At 44.5% G+C, this 14,175-nt stretch overlaps 1 protein-coding gene across 1 annotated transcript; it reads right to left on the reverse strand.

Annotated features, from left to right (window-relative positions):
* Positions 1-5,162: 5,162 nt before the first annotated feature.
* On the reverse strand, positions 5,163-13,940 carry FGF16 (fibroblast growth factor 16). The gene is made up of 3 exons (XM_081126057.1): positions 13,443-13,940; positions 7,264-7,367; positions 5,163-5,570 (listed from the first exon to the last, which is right to left on the reverse strand). The coding sequence occupies exons 1-3, from the start codon at positions 13,714-13,716 to the stop codon at positions 5,325-5,327; spliced, it is 624 nt and encodes a 207-aa protein (XP_080982183.1). The 5' UTR covers positions 13,717-13,940; the 3' UTR covers positions 5,163-5,324.
* Between the last annotated feature and the right edge of the window lie 235 nt (positions 13,941-14,175).

Below are 14,175 nucleotides of genomic sequence, written 5' to 3' on the forward strand. Positions count from 1 at the left end.
CTACACCATGTCAGGAGGAGAGGAACTACATCGGTCTTATTCACCACTATATCTCTAAAGATGTAATAGGTGCTCAATAAATATTTGTTGAATTAATGAATGAATTAATGAATTTGTTCATGGTCAAAAGTTAGGAAGTAAAGGAATCTGGATGTAAACAAGGTTGGTCTGACTCCAGGACCTGAAGAGCATGTTATCTGCACGTCTTTTGCTCCATTGCCAACAATAAAGACTAGGGCCAACTCCATACTTTGTCTGGAAATTGGAGGAGTGGAGATTATTGAGGGTCAAGGAGACTGTTGGGTATCTCTGCAATTGCCACCAAAGCCCTATTGTGCAGACCTATTAGAAAGGCCTTCCATTTTCAGTTGAGAATAGAGGGAGCTCTTAGTAGAGGAATGACAAACTCAATTATGTTCTGATAAGCAAGGGAGTTAGATGACTGACAGTGAACAGGTCTTTTCCAGAGAGGCTTTTTCCTTTCTGGTCCCTTTCTCCCTAACCTCTCACATTCCTCAACAGATCCCTTTTTGTGAAGTTCTGGGGAAAGGCAATATAGCTCCAACTACTCCAGAGAGAAGGAAAAGGAGTCCCAAGGGTCAGGCTTTTCATGAGGAGGAAAGCTAGGCTTGCACGCTTGCACTCCAGTTAACTTGGACCAAGCCTGTGTGATCTGTGGCCCAACTAGAGCCCAGAGACTGATGGATTTTTGACTATTCAGCCAGGGATTCGGTGGCTGAGCACAGCAGTGACTTGAAGGTAAGACAAACTCAGGTTCTTTTATTATTTCAAACCTTTGATTAAATTCCCTTTGGGAAGGAATCTGCTTTGATGGCTTGATATGCTCCTTGTGTCTGGGCCTGGTGGGTTCAGCCTCTGGTTGTTTTTTGAACATGAGCAACATTTGGCTGTGGCAGCAGAAGTGAAAAGAGGTGTGCATAGGGAGGGGGAGGAAAGTCTTGTTGCTATCAGGTCTGCTGTTGGAGTTGAGTTTTGTTCAGAACCACTGAGCAGTGAAGTCACCCCAACTCTTCCCTCCCTTACTCCCACCTCCCTGCTGCCAAACATGAAGCTATGTCTTAGAGGAAAGGAGTCAAAGGTTTCACATATAAAATCTACATCTTTGAAAAAAACCCCAAAGCTAAAGACTCTGTCAAGTTTTCCACATAGGATCACAGTGGCCACCAGTTCTTATACCAGTGCTCTGAGGCCATGGAAACTCCTAAGGTAGTTGTTCCTAGCATTTGGGTGGACACTTAGAGAACCAATGAAAGGACAAATGTGCATACACATAAAATTTACATACAATTTTGGGAGTTCAGGCCCAGGGGGATTCCATGGACCTTAAGGACCTCATGAACCCCAAGTTTGGAACCTCTGGTCTACAATGTTTTCCTTGGCATAGAATAGCAGTTGGGTAGCACTCTTAGTCTTATATATTCTTTCTTGGAACACTATTGGTGCTCAGAAAATATTTGGGGATCCTACGGAGTAAACAGTAAACTAATGCAACATTCTGCCATTTTTATGTGGTATTTACTCTGCCCCCTCTCGATGCAATATCCTTGTCAAGAAGATGTCTAGCCTCTGTGTAAATATATCTAGTGACAGGGAATTCAATATCTTTCCCTAATGACATTCTAGTTTGTCATTGTGTCTATTAAGAATACTCAGAATTTAACATAACACTTCAGATGATTCAGTTATATAATGCATTCACTCTCTTTAGCCCAGTATTTGTATCATGTGCATATTTGCTAATGGTGTCTATGTCTTTGTCCATTCATTCACTTACCCATTCATTCTTTCAATCAACCATTCATTTATTCAACAAACATTTCTTAAGTGTTTGTTTTGTTTCAGGAACACTCTAAACACTGGGAGGGGATGCATAGATGAATAAGAAATTGTCTCTGTGTATGTTTTCACCCAAAACTGGAGGTCCAGAGCTTACTGCTCTAAAATTCCCTTTACATTGACACAAAATCCATTACTTTAGCACTTTGGGGATATGGTATCAATCAGCTATCGATTGATCTAGTAGTACTAGGTCATCTATCTTACATTTCCATTCCTAGAATTTGTCTTCCCTTCTTTTTGAAATGAAAATAGCTGCCTATTGACATTTTCTGGTCATGTGCTTCCTTCGTTGCTATTCCTATAGTTCAATACCAAAGAGTGCCTCTCCAGGTGCTAATGAACTCCTCCCTCCTCCCTGGACCCTACACCATTCCTCTAGTCCTTTCCCTTTACTTCCACCCAGAGGAAAAAGGTATCACCTGGCCTTAGGATTGGGAGTCTTTCCCTTTTTCAGTACAGTGCAGTTTTCCTTATAAATCTTGCCCTGTAGTATGGTGCTTGTGTCCTTGTCAGGCCTATGTCAAGTGTCTCACTAGAGTAACACTGGCCCTACTCACAGGTAAGTGACAACTTCCTATTAGTTAAAACAGATCTCATTTATCTCACAAGGCCTCAAAAGTTGTGGCTTCAAGTACAGCATAGGGAATATAGTAAATAATACTGTAATAACCATGTATGAGGCCAGGTGGGTATTAGACTTATTGGGGGGATCACTTTATAAGTTATATAAATGTCTAATCAATGGATTGTAAATCTGAAACTAATATAATATTGTACACCAATTGTAATTTAAAAAGAAACAAAAAAAAAGTTGTAGCTGTGTATCAAAAGTTCTAGGTAGCTGACCACAGATAATGTAGGTAAAATTTTGGTTTTAAAATCAAGTGTGATGTGCATTAAAAATGTGATTAAAAATATCACACAGCTGATTTTTATCTTTTTCTCAGAGACCTCTAGAGGTAATGTCTCTTACCTGTAATCTAACATGAACATTGCCATCAGCCTCCTTGCCTCTCCAAATCCTGTTGGTTCTTCATGGCAGTCATTACTCCTTTCAGGAAACTTTCCCTACATATCTTAGCCCTCTGAGATCTTGGCCTTGGTGATTCGATTGGTGAACATTCTATGATCACACACAGTATGCAACTTAGCATTTTTTAATCTACAGTCTTATTTGCTATCTCATGTGTATATTCTCATATGTGTGGTTGGTTTTCCTGTTGGGTACTTAGGTCTGGATGAGCTTTTATAGACTTTTTGGTTTTGATTTTTTAAAAATATATTTTTATTGATTTCAGAGAGAGGAAGGGAGAGGGAGAGAGAGAGATAGAAACATCAATAATGAGAGGGTTGTCACTGATTGGCTGCCTTCTGCAAGCCCCACACCAGGGATCGAGCCCACAACCCGGGCATGTGCCCTGACCAGGAATCGAACCCTGACCTCCTGGATCCTAGGTCGATGCTCAACTGCTGAGCCATGCCTGGCTGGGCTTGGTTCTGATTTTTAAGTGAGCTGCTTCCTAAGCTATTTGTTTCAGATGTACAATCAGTTGGAAAAATAGCAGATGCTTATATGATGTGACTGAGGAACTACAGGAGGAACTATCTTAAACCCCAAACCTTTTCCCACCAGCCCTTCATGGTGCTTGAGTATGCTATGAGACTTTGATTCCTTTGGTTCTTTCCTGACATTCACTTTGAAAAATGCAAATAACCATATGCTCCTACCTCAGTAAATATCAGGAAAGAGGCCAGGGATTTTAAACCAAGATATTTTAGGGGCTGCTCTGGAGGAGAGGGAGCTCCAGAAATGTCACCCGCCCTTCAATTAGAGCCACTCTACTTTTGTTTTATGGACCAAAATTATCCACAAACTTTATTTATAAGCCATTCAGCTACACAAATAATTATTTTTGAAAACTATTCCTTTATGGCACTAGGTTTCAAACTTTATTGTATATAGGAATCCTTTGGGAGGCTTGTTAAAACACAAATTGCTGACCCCCACACCCTCAGACTTTCCAATTTGGCAGGTCTAGGGTAGGGCCTGATAATTTGCATTTCTAACAAGTTCCCAGATGCTGCTGCTGGTCAAGAGACCATATACTCTGAGAACTACTGCTTTAGGGAAATGCATTAACGGCTTCCCAGAATTCTCTAGTAAAAGCAAGTAAGAAGCCACCAGCAGGCTCTGCCTCTTGAGAACACACCTTCATCTTTCCCTTCCCCACCTTTACCTTTGCCTTTCTCTTTCCTAAGCTCCAAAGGCTCTTCTTTTGCTTCTGTAACTTGTATCCTGAGCCTATGCAGCCCAGCTGGCTCACTTCTACTACCTCTCTAACTTTATAAATAAACTTCTCTTATAAAAATAAATAAATAAAGTAAGAAGCCACCAATTAGGGTTTCTGACCTTCATGCTTTGGGCCCTAACCAAATCCTAAAGGAGGATTTTCCTACGCCTATGTCCTAAGCACAAATGGGAGCTCCCGTAAGAGCTGTTGATCCAGGCCTTCCTGAAGCTTTGGTTCACCACTAAGTTTAATGTCATAGAATCAGAAAGGGCTTCAGATAGGGCCCCTAGATAATGCTAATATTGTGAATAATGGGTCATCGAGCTTAGGCAGTGTGATGCTAACATCAGGAGATTCTAAGGAGTTGGAGAGAAAGAAGCTAACTCATCCTACCAAATGTACAAATCAATAGAATTAGACAGTGGTTACAATATAAAGACAATTTTATTGCCAATAAAGCCTTTAATAACTAATTTATCCCATTTCAGTAGGACCTTATTCTTTCTGATGAAAATCCAGTCATAGCATCTCTCATTAAAAATAAAATTATTTTGAAATAAATAAATATATAAAATAAATAGCATATACATTTCATAAATAGTTTGTCTTTATGCACAGTATCCATGCTTACATTTTAATAGCATTTTCTTACAACCTACCCCATCTCCCACTTCCAATGCCAGGAAAACTGCATGTCAGAACAGATGAGAAATCTGCAGAGCCAATGCAGGGATGGCTTGCAGCAGGGCTGTAGCCCTGAGGATTTTCTGAATGAGAGTTTTCCAGAGCTCTGTAGGTAGCATCTATGGCAGATTTTTTGGTCTTTCATTTACCCATTGTCAAGGTATTTGGGTAGATTGTGGGGCAAGACACCCTTGGCCTTTGGCAGGGGCCCCCATTCTTTTTTGTACCACCTCAGGGAAAAGAACATGAGTAAAGAAAAAAGTATATACAAGATTCCCTCTAGCCACCCCTCCCCCCACATCCCTCCCCAAAATAACCCAACCTTGATATACACTTTGAACAAGGGAACAGCTGGGTTGAGTTGAACAGTAAGTGCTTCTCTGCTATCTAAATTGATAGGAAAGAGGATTGAAAAGCTACGAGTATAGTACTTGCAGAGACAATTGTGGCCCCAGAGTATATGGGTTACAAAGGTCACACTAGGGTCCGTTACCTATAGTGGAAGAGGTCTCTGGACATGGAGGGCAACTTAGAAGGATCTACAGGCCTGGGTAAAAAGTGGGTGAATTTCTGGTGTCGTTTAGTCCTGTATCCCTCCCGGGGTGAGCCGTCTTTATTCAGGGCCACATAATACTGTCTCTCCGAGTCCAAGTGTTTGTACAAGGTGGAGGCATAGGTGTTGTACCAGTTTTCTTCAAACTGTTCCCGGAAAACACATTCACGCGTGAGTTTCTTCTGTGAGGGTGAGAAAATAAAGCAGAGCCCATTATATGACTATTTCTCCCATCCCAGCTTGTTGGTGGAGAACCCTGAAATAGCAATAGCACATTGATATTAGAAAAGTTCAGTCCTATCTACCGGTATTACTGAGGTATCTTCTTTCCAAATAGCACAAAACAGTCCTATCTATATCACTTTCATCCTCTTTCATGAGCCACACAAAAATGTTTTAGGTGAGATCTTTCCTGAAGGCAGGAGACTGGAGGAGATAGCCTCACTTGGCTCTTTGAGCCTGAGATTTTTCTTTTAAAAAATTATTTCAATTGAATTTATTGGGGTGACACTGGTTAATAAAATATATAGGTTTCAGGTGTGTAATTCTACAATAGAGCCTGAGATTTTTCTGAGCCCGAGAACTTCTGTTATGGCTGCCCAATGCCCCACTGGCATACCTCAGTTTTTCTCTACTTAGGGCTAATGATGTTCAAATCCATTGAGATTACAGTCAACCACGTTAACTGATAGGCAAAGGCCTTGGATCTATATTAAGTTCCATGGGAGGTGAGCTGTGATCTCTCCTGATGAAGGGTTTAAGGCCTGTCAGTTGGAAAGCTTACAAAAGATCTCCTTGAAAAGTTCCTCCAATCTGGCTACTTCAAGCTAGCAGCTCCTGGGTCTCTTGCCTCTGTCGCTTTTCACACTTGATCCAACCGCCATAGTACTTGCTAGGGTTGCCGATACTGAGTGCTGGGGACAGGCCTATCACTTAGGTGTCAGGGAAAAATGTGCTCTGATTTCAAGGGGTGTAGGCAGCCAGAAAGCATGCTATGTGATTCAAAAGCCATAGCCACGAGTTGGGATCGTCCGAAAGGGTTAAGATCAGCAAAGCCACTCACCATTCCCCAGCTCTTGGCTAGCTTCCAGAATAGAGAACATGCACTGCAGTCAACCCAGTCCTAGCTAGAGACTTAGGGCTGTCACCAGACCCAGGAACCCTCACTCTTCATTTATTTGTTTCATTGGCCTTTGGGATTCAGCGGAAACAATCTGGAAATCAGGGACTGTGTTGTTAACCTCAGAATCCTCAATCAGAAGGCCAGATTTTCCACTATATTTTAAAAATATATTTTTATTGATTATAGACAGAGGAAAGGAGAGGGAGAGATAGAAACATCAATAATGAGAGAGTCATTGATCGGCTGCCTCCTGCACGCCCCGCACTGGGGATCAAGCCTGAAACTCAGGCATGTGCCCTGACCGGGAATTGAATCGTGATCTCCTGGTTCATGGGTTGACCCTCAACCACTGAGCCACACTGGTTGGGCTGCACTGCCTATTTTTGTGCCAGCTAGTCTGCTACTCCTCTGGGTACCCATTAAAATTCAGATGTGCTCCTCAGGAGGGTGAACGCCTCAAACCCTTACCATCTACTAACAAACCAGCACAGCTTACTATTATCATCAGAATAGCTGGCCTGCTAATGGAAAATCCGAAAGCAAGTATGCCACAGTAAAGTTTATGTTTTCATGGGGGCTGAATGAGTGAGTTATGTAGCAAGTTCCTGGGCAGCCACACATGACTAGAAAACAATCTTTTACAGCTGACAAAAGTGCTTTCAAGTGCTAGATAAAAGTCTTTAGAGTTTTGCCTTACATTGTCCAAATACTGGTGGTAATAGCCTCTGATGAAAAGAAAACCTTAAACTTACCGATCCATATAGCTCTCCTCGCTCATTCATTCCTAAGTATAGGCCAGAGTCCACTCCTCGAATGCTGATCAGCCCCACAGCCAGGCTGATAAACTCCAGGATGCCTACAGCAAAAAAAGTGAATGCCATTTCCATTACTAACATTAACCTAAGAGGAAGCTGTTTGGGTAACATGAGCTACCAGTCATTTATGCACAACTGGAGGCCATCCCTGGGTGCCTTTCCTGAATGACCTGATAAAACCGTCTTTTGCAGCATGAATGGAACCAAAGAGAAGACACTGAGTCTCTCTGGACTTCAGTTTTCCATATGTAAAATGGGGGAAACAATCTCTGCTTCTAGTTAACAGTCTTAGGCATATTATGAGGAAGAGACAGTGAGAAGGCTTTGGCTACAAAAGCTCCCAATTACAAGGTACTATTACTGTTAAGTACCACCATTTCAAGAAATGGAAGGGCAGCTTCCTAAACAGGAGAATATGGCCAGGTTTCTGCATCTTCCCAAAGTCATGTCCCTCCTCCCTAGAGCACAGAGCATTACCTCACTGAACTTGTTTTGCACCCTCTTAGCTCCCATGTACTTAAAGCCACATGAGGCTGTCAGCTGTCTGTAGCTGACTCTAACAAAGGCCACACAGGCCACTCAATAAGTTTGTTTCTCCTGCCATAGGCAGGACGCAGAACTTGGTCTAGTAAGAGTTTTCTCCTGAAAAGTGCTCTCAGCCAGTGTAGCCCCAGAATGACAAGCCTGTCATTCTCCCCTTCTCTCTTGAGAATTTTAAGTTTATTCATGGCCAAGAGTTGGCAGATAGTATTGGACTTGATACTGATTTGAGATGTTGCAAATTTAAGGGGAAAGGGAAGACATTCAGAAATGTCCCTCTAGCTGACAAGGATAGATGTGAAGATTTGAAAACATTTTCATTTACTGAGCAGCAATAAGAGGAAAAAAGAAATCAACCACTAAGAGGGAAAAAGGACCAAGAACTGAAATGCTGGTGACATTGAACACTTTATACTTTCATTCTACAATAGCACATCTATGATATAGATGCAGATATAATGGGCAGCCAAATTCTTCTGTGATATTCCTGTCTCTAACCATGCTTTTCAATGTAGAGACCAAAACTTGATACAACTGACTCACAGAGGCATCCAAAGGTATGAAATGAGCTCATATCTGGCTGTCTTTCTTATCCAAAAATACAGTTCTTAAGGGTAATAATATTCTATGTAATTGACATAGACAGTGAGACTGATTACTTAAAGATCACTTAAAAATGTAAGTGGTTAATTTTGAAATTATGTTCAAAACTCTAATAGGAAGTCTGAAGAGCCCCAATGACTTGGGCTGGTGGGTGGGTGTTCAAGTATGGCAGCTTTAGGGCACATGTTTCCATCGCCCATTTGAAGAATGTAAAGTTCTTTGGCTGCTATTATATAAAAATTCTCCAAGTTTTATTCTCAGTCTGGTTGTTACTCTTATAGTACAAAGAAAGGAGTTTTGGGAAAAGAGATTGAAACAAGATGGTAGGAGGGGAAGGGAAAATACCTGGTGCCAAGTAACAGTTAAGCAGATACTGATTTTATGGACTAAAACTTTTAGTTGTACTGTACAACATTCTGATTTTGGTTCTGCCCTGTTTAACATTTTAATAAATGACTGTAAGAGGACATAGAGAGACTGCTTATCTTAGTTCCAGAAGACATACAGCTAAGAGGGTGACACAAACAAAATCCAAACAGATTTCAAGAGAATGGAAAAATAGGCTGACTCCAACGAAATAAGCTTTAATTAGAATAATATGTAAAGTCCTACGCTTTGGTTCCCAAACCAATTACCTGAGATGTTTTGCATTTGGGGTTTTGTTGGGGGAGGGTGAGCCTCAAGTGCAGACAGTTGAGTAAATCACACTCCTTTTTGGGGGGCCTATTATCATAATTGGTCTGTGCAAGGGCATTTTAGTTATCTATTTCTTTTTATTTCCATACTCTGTTCCCATCCTCCTCCATCCCAATTTTAGGCAACCATGTATTTTTTCTTGAAAACATGTACTGTTCTTGTGTTTTCATGTATTTTTACCAAATGCAAGTCTGCCCATCTTTGGAATGGGGAGATGTGGCTTAGCAAAATATACACAGCAATGACTTAGGGGATTTGATTGAATAAGGTAAGCTTGGTACAGGTGATTCATGAGATTATTAAAAAGCTAATGTGCCCAGCCAGCGTGGCTCAGTGTTTGAGCATCGACCTATGAACCAGGAGGTCACAGTTCGATTTCCGGTCAGGGTATATGCCCTCGTTGTGGGCTCGGTCCCCAGTAAGGGGCGTGCAGGAGGCAGCCGATCAATAACTCTCTCATCATTGATGTTTCTCCGTCTCCCTTCCTCTCTCTGAAATCAATTTTTTAAAAAAGCTAATGTAAAACTAGTCATGTAAAAATTAAAAATGATTAAAAAGCTAGTGTAAAACATAGGAAAAAAAGAGGGGAAAAGCTAGCATTATTTAAGGCTGCACTGATAGAGGTCTAGTAACTGGCTTAAGGGAGAGCACTGCCCCACTCTGCTCTGCCTTAGTTAGGTCACACTGAGAGGGCTATGTTTTGGTTCTACTGTATTTAAAGAGGGCTACAAAAAACAGGAGTGTATTCAAAGAGCAATAGCCAGTGTGGCAAGGAAATGAGAAACCAGGTCATGATTCAGTTCTGGGTGCTAAACTTTGAGGGATACCAACGTGTTGGAGCCTTCAGTTCTTTGCTTTGCTTAGGCAGATTATTTCTGAGCTTCAAGTCTTAGTTCCCTCATTCTCTAAGTATCTCATGTCTCTAACCACCCTGAGCTCATTAAGTAGCAGAGGTCAGCTTGTGATCTCACCATCCAAGACCTGGTGTGAGAACAAATCGTGAAACCCAAGAGGTGTGGCCATTTGAGTCACCACAGTTTTTCTCCAATTCTCTGTTAACATGATGCCAAAGGACAGATCATACAGGAAGTCACTTGGGTTGTGTCCAGTAATAGGGGTCTCCAACAGCTGGAATCATCCCTGCCCAGCTGTCTTTGGGCATCATTTCCCTCTGCCAACTTTCCTATTAGCTGGATTTTAACTGTGGGAACCCAATGGCACATGATGATGGAACAGATATTCCTAAACCTTCTCTGAATCCCAGCCAGCATGAAGGGAGAGAGAAAACAAGCCATTTTCACATTTTCCCAGCTACAGCTGGAGAGGGGTGTTAACAGCAAAGTGTTGTGGCAAAGTATTAAGTAGACAGTTTGTCCTCAGTACTCACCCCCTTCAAAGCCCAAGACCTCCCTCTGCTCTGCCTCATCTTGACCTGTCCACCTCAGCTCTGGCCTTTGCTTGACAATTTCTGGGCTCTCCTCCTTTTACACTTTTCCCCCCATGGCCTCAGTCAAAATGGATCTGTCCTGGGTCCCACTGCTTCAGAACCTAGCTAGATGATTGACTAATTTGTCATTTAATCTGGTTCCATAACTTGCCTGAGCTCCCTCAGCCAGCCATCCTTTCAGACCTTCATGGCCAAGACAGTGCTGCCTTGGCATCCTGCCAAATAAGAACCAGATCGCTCAAAACCCAAAGCAGCTGCAGGAGCCTGTTCCATCCCACCTGGCGGGCAGCCTCTCCTCCAGTCTGGCTCCCAAGCCCTACTATGCCAGTCCACAGGTGTCCCTCAAGAATGTCAGTATCCCTGTGAACCTTATGTAAATGCTACTAGCCAGGCAGAAGTTGTAATACTCCTGGCTACTGATTGCAGAATGGGGGGTGGGGAGGGGGGAGGATAGGTTGTGCCAACAGGTTATTATTTGGAGTCGGGGCTGCTCTTGGGCTCAGCCTGACTCATTCTGAACACATGGATTCCAGGGTAATCCTTGGGGGCCCTGCTCTCCAATTACAACAAATAGCTATTTACTTTACATGGCCTTTGGAGACTACCTCCTCCCCCCAAGCAGAAATCTATAATATTTTATATCTTAAGTCTGGCCTACTTTACCCTGCTGGAATGTTGACTGCTAAAACACTTATGGAATGTGAAAGTTTCGATTTATTGAATACCCTGGCTGATTAACTCAACTGTGGAGGGAGGAGTTAGCAAACTCAAACGCCACCTCTTTCTTTGCCAAAAGCTAAACTGAGAAAGAGTACATGTGTTTGAAAGTTGGCAGGGGAGGTTACAAAGAGACAGCTTTGAGCAGTTATCATTTCCTTTACAGGAAATACACAAAACTGCCAGGAAGCCAGGGAAGGAGGAAAGGGAAAAGGTGATGCAGAGGTGGTCTCAGGCAGTGTTTTTTAAAGACAAAACCAAAAAAGAAGCAGTCAGTTAAGCAGCAGTGAAAACATCCCTTCTTCCTGCCAGTTTTATTTCCTTTGGTTTCTCCTTAAACTTAACACCCTTAGCATGCCTAAGAGATGAAAAGAAATCAAGATGTGTCCTTAGGGAGGTAATTAAAGACCACTTATCCCAAGAGCCCATTACTGATTTATGTTGACCTTGTAGGTTATTGGGCTCAGCTTAGGCACAAAGTCAGACAAACACTTGTAGCTGCTGGGAGCCAAGTTCATAGTTTCTCCACCTCTGCTGCCCCCAACCAACATTTCTTCATCATTTCATGATTTTTCTTTTATATCTCAGGAATGAGTTACTCCAATATTTTAGGCCATTTTGAGAGCCTTTCGGGGCTCTGAGGCCAGGATGGGAGTCCCATTACTTCTGAAGAGAAACAAAAGGGGACTGCAAAGTCATAAGCGATAGAAGGAAAAGAAGCCAAGTTAACACTCCTTCTCCCTTCACCCCACCTTATCACCCATTTGAGGACGTGCTGCAAGTTTATACAGACACCTGCACCCCTCCATTACCCCCACCCCACACAACCTACTGCACTCCAGCTCTGTGAGTGCATTTTTCCAAGATGACATAGACCTCATTAGGGTTCCTGCTTGCTCCCAGCAAGGAAGACCAGCCCTGGCCCTAAGTTGTTTGCTTGACTTGGCCTCTGTGCACCCCCTCCCCACTTTTTACTGTGCACTCCAGCTGGAGCTCTAGCAAGGAATGGGGAATAGGAGGATGGGGAGGTTTGGGGGAAGTGAAGGAGGGTGAGAAAAAGAAGGGAACTTATTATGCCTGAAGGTAGTCAAAACTTATGAGCTTAAGGATAGAAGGTTTCCTTGGGCCATAGGGTCCTTGGGAGGAAGTAGGGGCACTGGGAGATAGAGGGCCCAAGGAAGGGTAGCTGTCACAGCACCTGAAAAATGGTTTAGTGGAGAATAGGAAATTGAACATAAACATGGCCAAATTACTGAGCAGTGAACACATTTGCTTAGAAACCTAATGATCTCTGTCTCAGATCAAGGCTTATATTGTTTTCTGTATGTTGGATAGGCAGCTGTGCCCTTTGAACAATCTGCAGAATGGCGGGCATAGAAAATCCTGGATAGAGGTTGGACATTTCCTGTCCTGGGTCCAGAAGACACCTGTTTCTGTGGCTGGGAGTGGGCCCAGGACAGTTTCCTCACTGAGGCAAGGAGTCCAGAGGCAGCTCTGGGCAAAAGCTGCCCCAGAGCTTGTGCCCTTACACAGTGGACCCTGGACTTTCCTAGTTTCTCCAGCACCCAACTCATGCCCTGCTGCTTGGATTGGCCCCCCACTCCAGGCAGAGCAATCCAGAGGCAGAACAGGTGCCGGCCAAAAGCGACTTCGGTGTGGGCCACTCGCCCACCACGTCCATGGCATACGAAGGCTCCTGCTCCAGGCTACCCTACCCTCGAGGCTTGGTTCCGCGCTGCAGATGCGGCGACCCTGCTCCTACCCCTCTCCCAGCTTCACCTGCTTCCATCCGAAGCACAGCATCCAGGTCCCAGAACGATTCCCTCGCACCCAGGGGAGGGTGGAGTGGAGAAACGAGAGGCCGCACCTCGAGGCGCCCTCGCTCCCGCCCCCGCCCCCTCATGAGCATCTCAGGGTGCCAGGAGCCCTGACGCCTTGCGGCTCAAGTCCGCACCGTCGTGTCCCGCCTGCCCCGCGTCCCTGACCGCCTTCCGCCTCGACGGCACTGAGCTGGGGGCGATCCGCGGAGCCCCCGAGCCTAAGCTCAGAGCCATCGGCTCCCCAGCGCTCCATCTGTCCACTTGCCTCCCGTCCCTCCCGGGCGCATCCTCACCAAAGCGGCTGTGGTCGTGGCGGGTGCCGTGCACCGTGCCGTTGGGGAAAATCTCCAGGTGGAAGCCGGTGCGGCAGTACAGCTGGCGGCGCCGCAGAATTCCCTTCAGGTGGGCGAAGTCTGTGGGCGAGCCGCGCTGCAGCTTCCCCTCTATCTGGCCCAGGCGCTCGTTCAGGAAACCAGGGGAGTCAGCTAAGGGCACGTTCCCCAAAGACGATGAAAAACCATGCAGATCCCAGTCCAAGGAGGAAAAGACCCCCCCCACCTCCGCCATGGCGGGGTGCGCGGGGCCAAGCCCGGGAGGAGGTGAGCGAACTGCCTCTCCCCGCAGCGGGCGTGGGCGATTCGCCGGCGCTCGCTTGCTAGCTCAGTGCTCTGCAGAGCAGCAGTCGACGTCTGTTCGCGTCCAAGGAACTTCTCAGCGGCGGGGAGCGTGGGGCAGCGGGCTCCTGACCTTGCTCTCAGTCAGAGTACCGCTTTCCCTCGCATCCATCTCCTCAGGCGTCTCATAGCTGGTTTCTTCCAGCTATCGGATGCAAACGGCACTTTATATACGTACCCACTCCCCTTACATTGACATATTGGATATTTAAATACAAGCCACACCTCACTGGCATCCCCTCGGAGATTGGTGTGTGGGTTCTTTTTTTTTTTTCTCCTTCTCGTATCCATTTGGCTCTTTTTGGAAGAGGGAGGCGGGGGGGGGGAGAGAAAGAGTGAGCTTCACTCCCTC

The sequence above is a fragment of the Miniopterus schreibersii genome, assembly GCF_964146895.1.
Source record: "Miniopterus schreibersii genome assembly, chromosome: X".
NCBI lineage: Eukaryota > Metazoa > Chordata > Mammalia > Chiroptera > Miniopteridae > Miniopterus > Miniopterus schreibersii.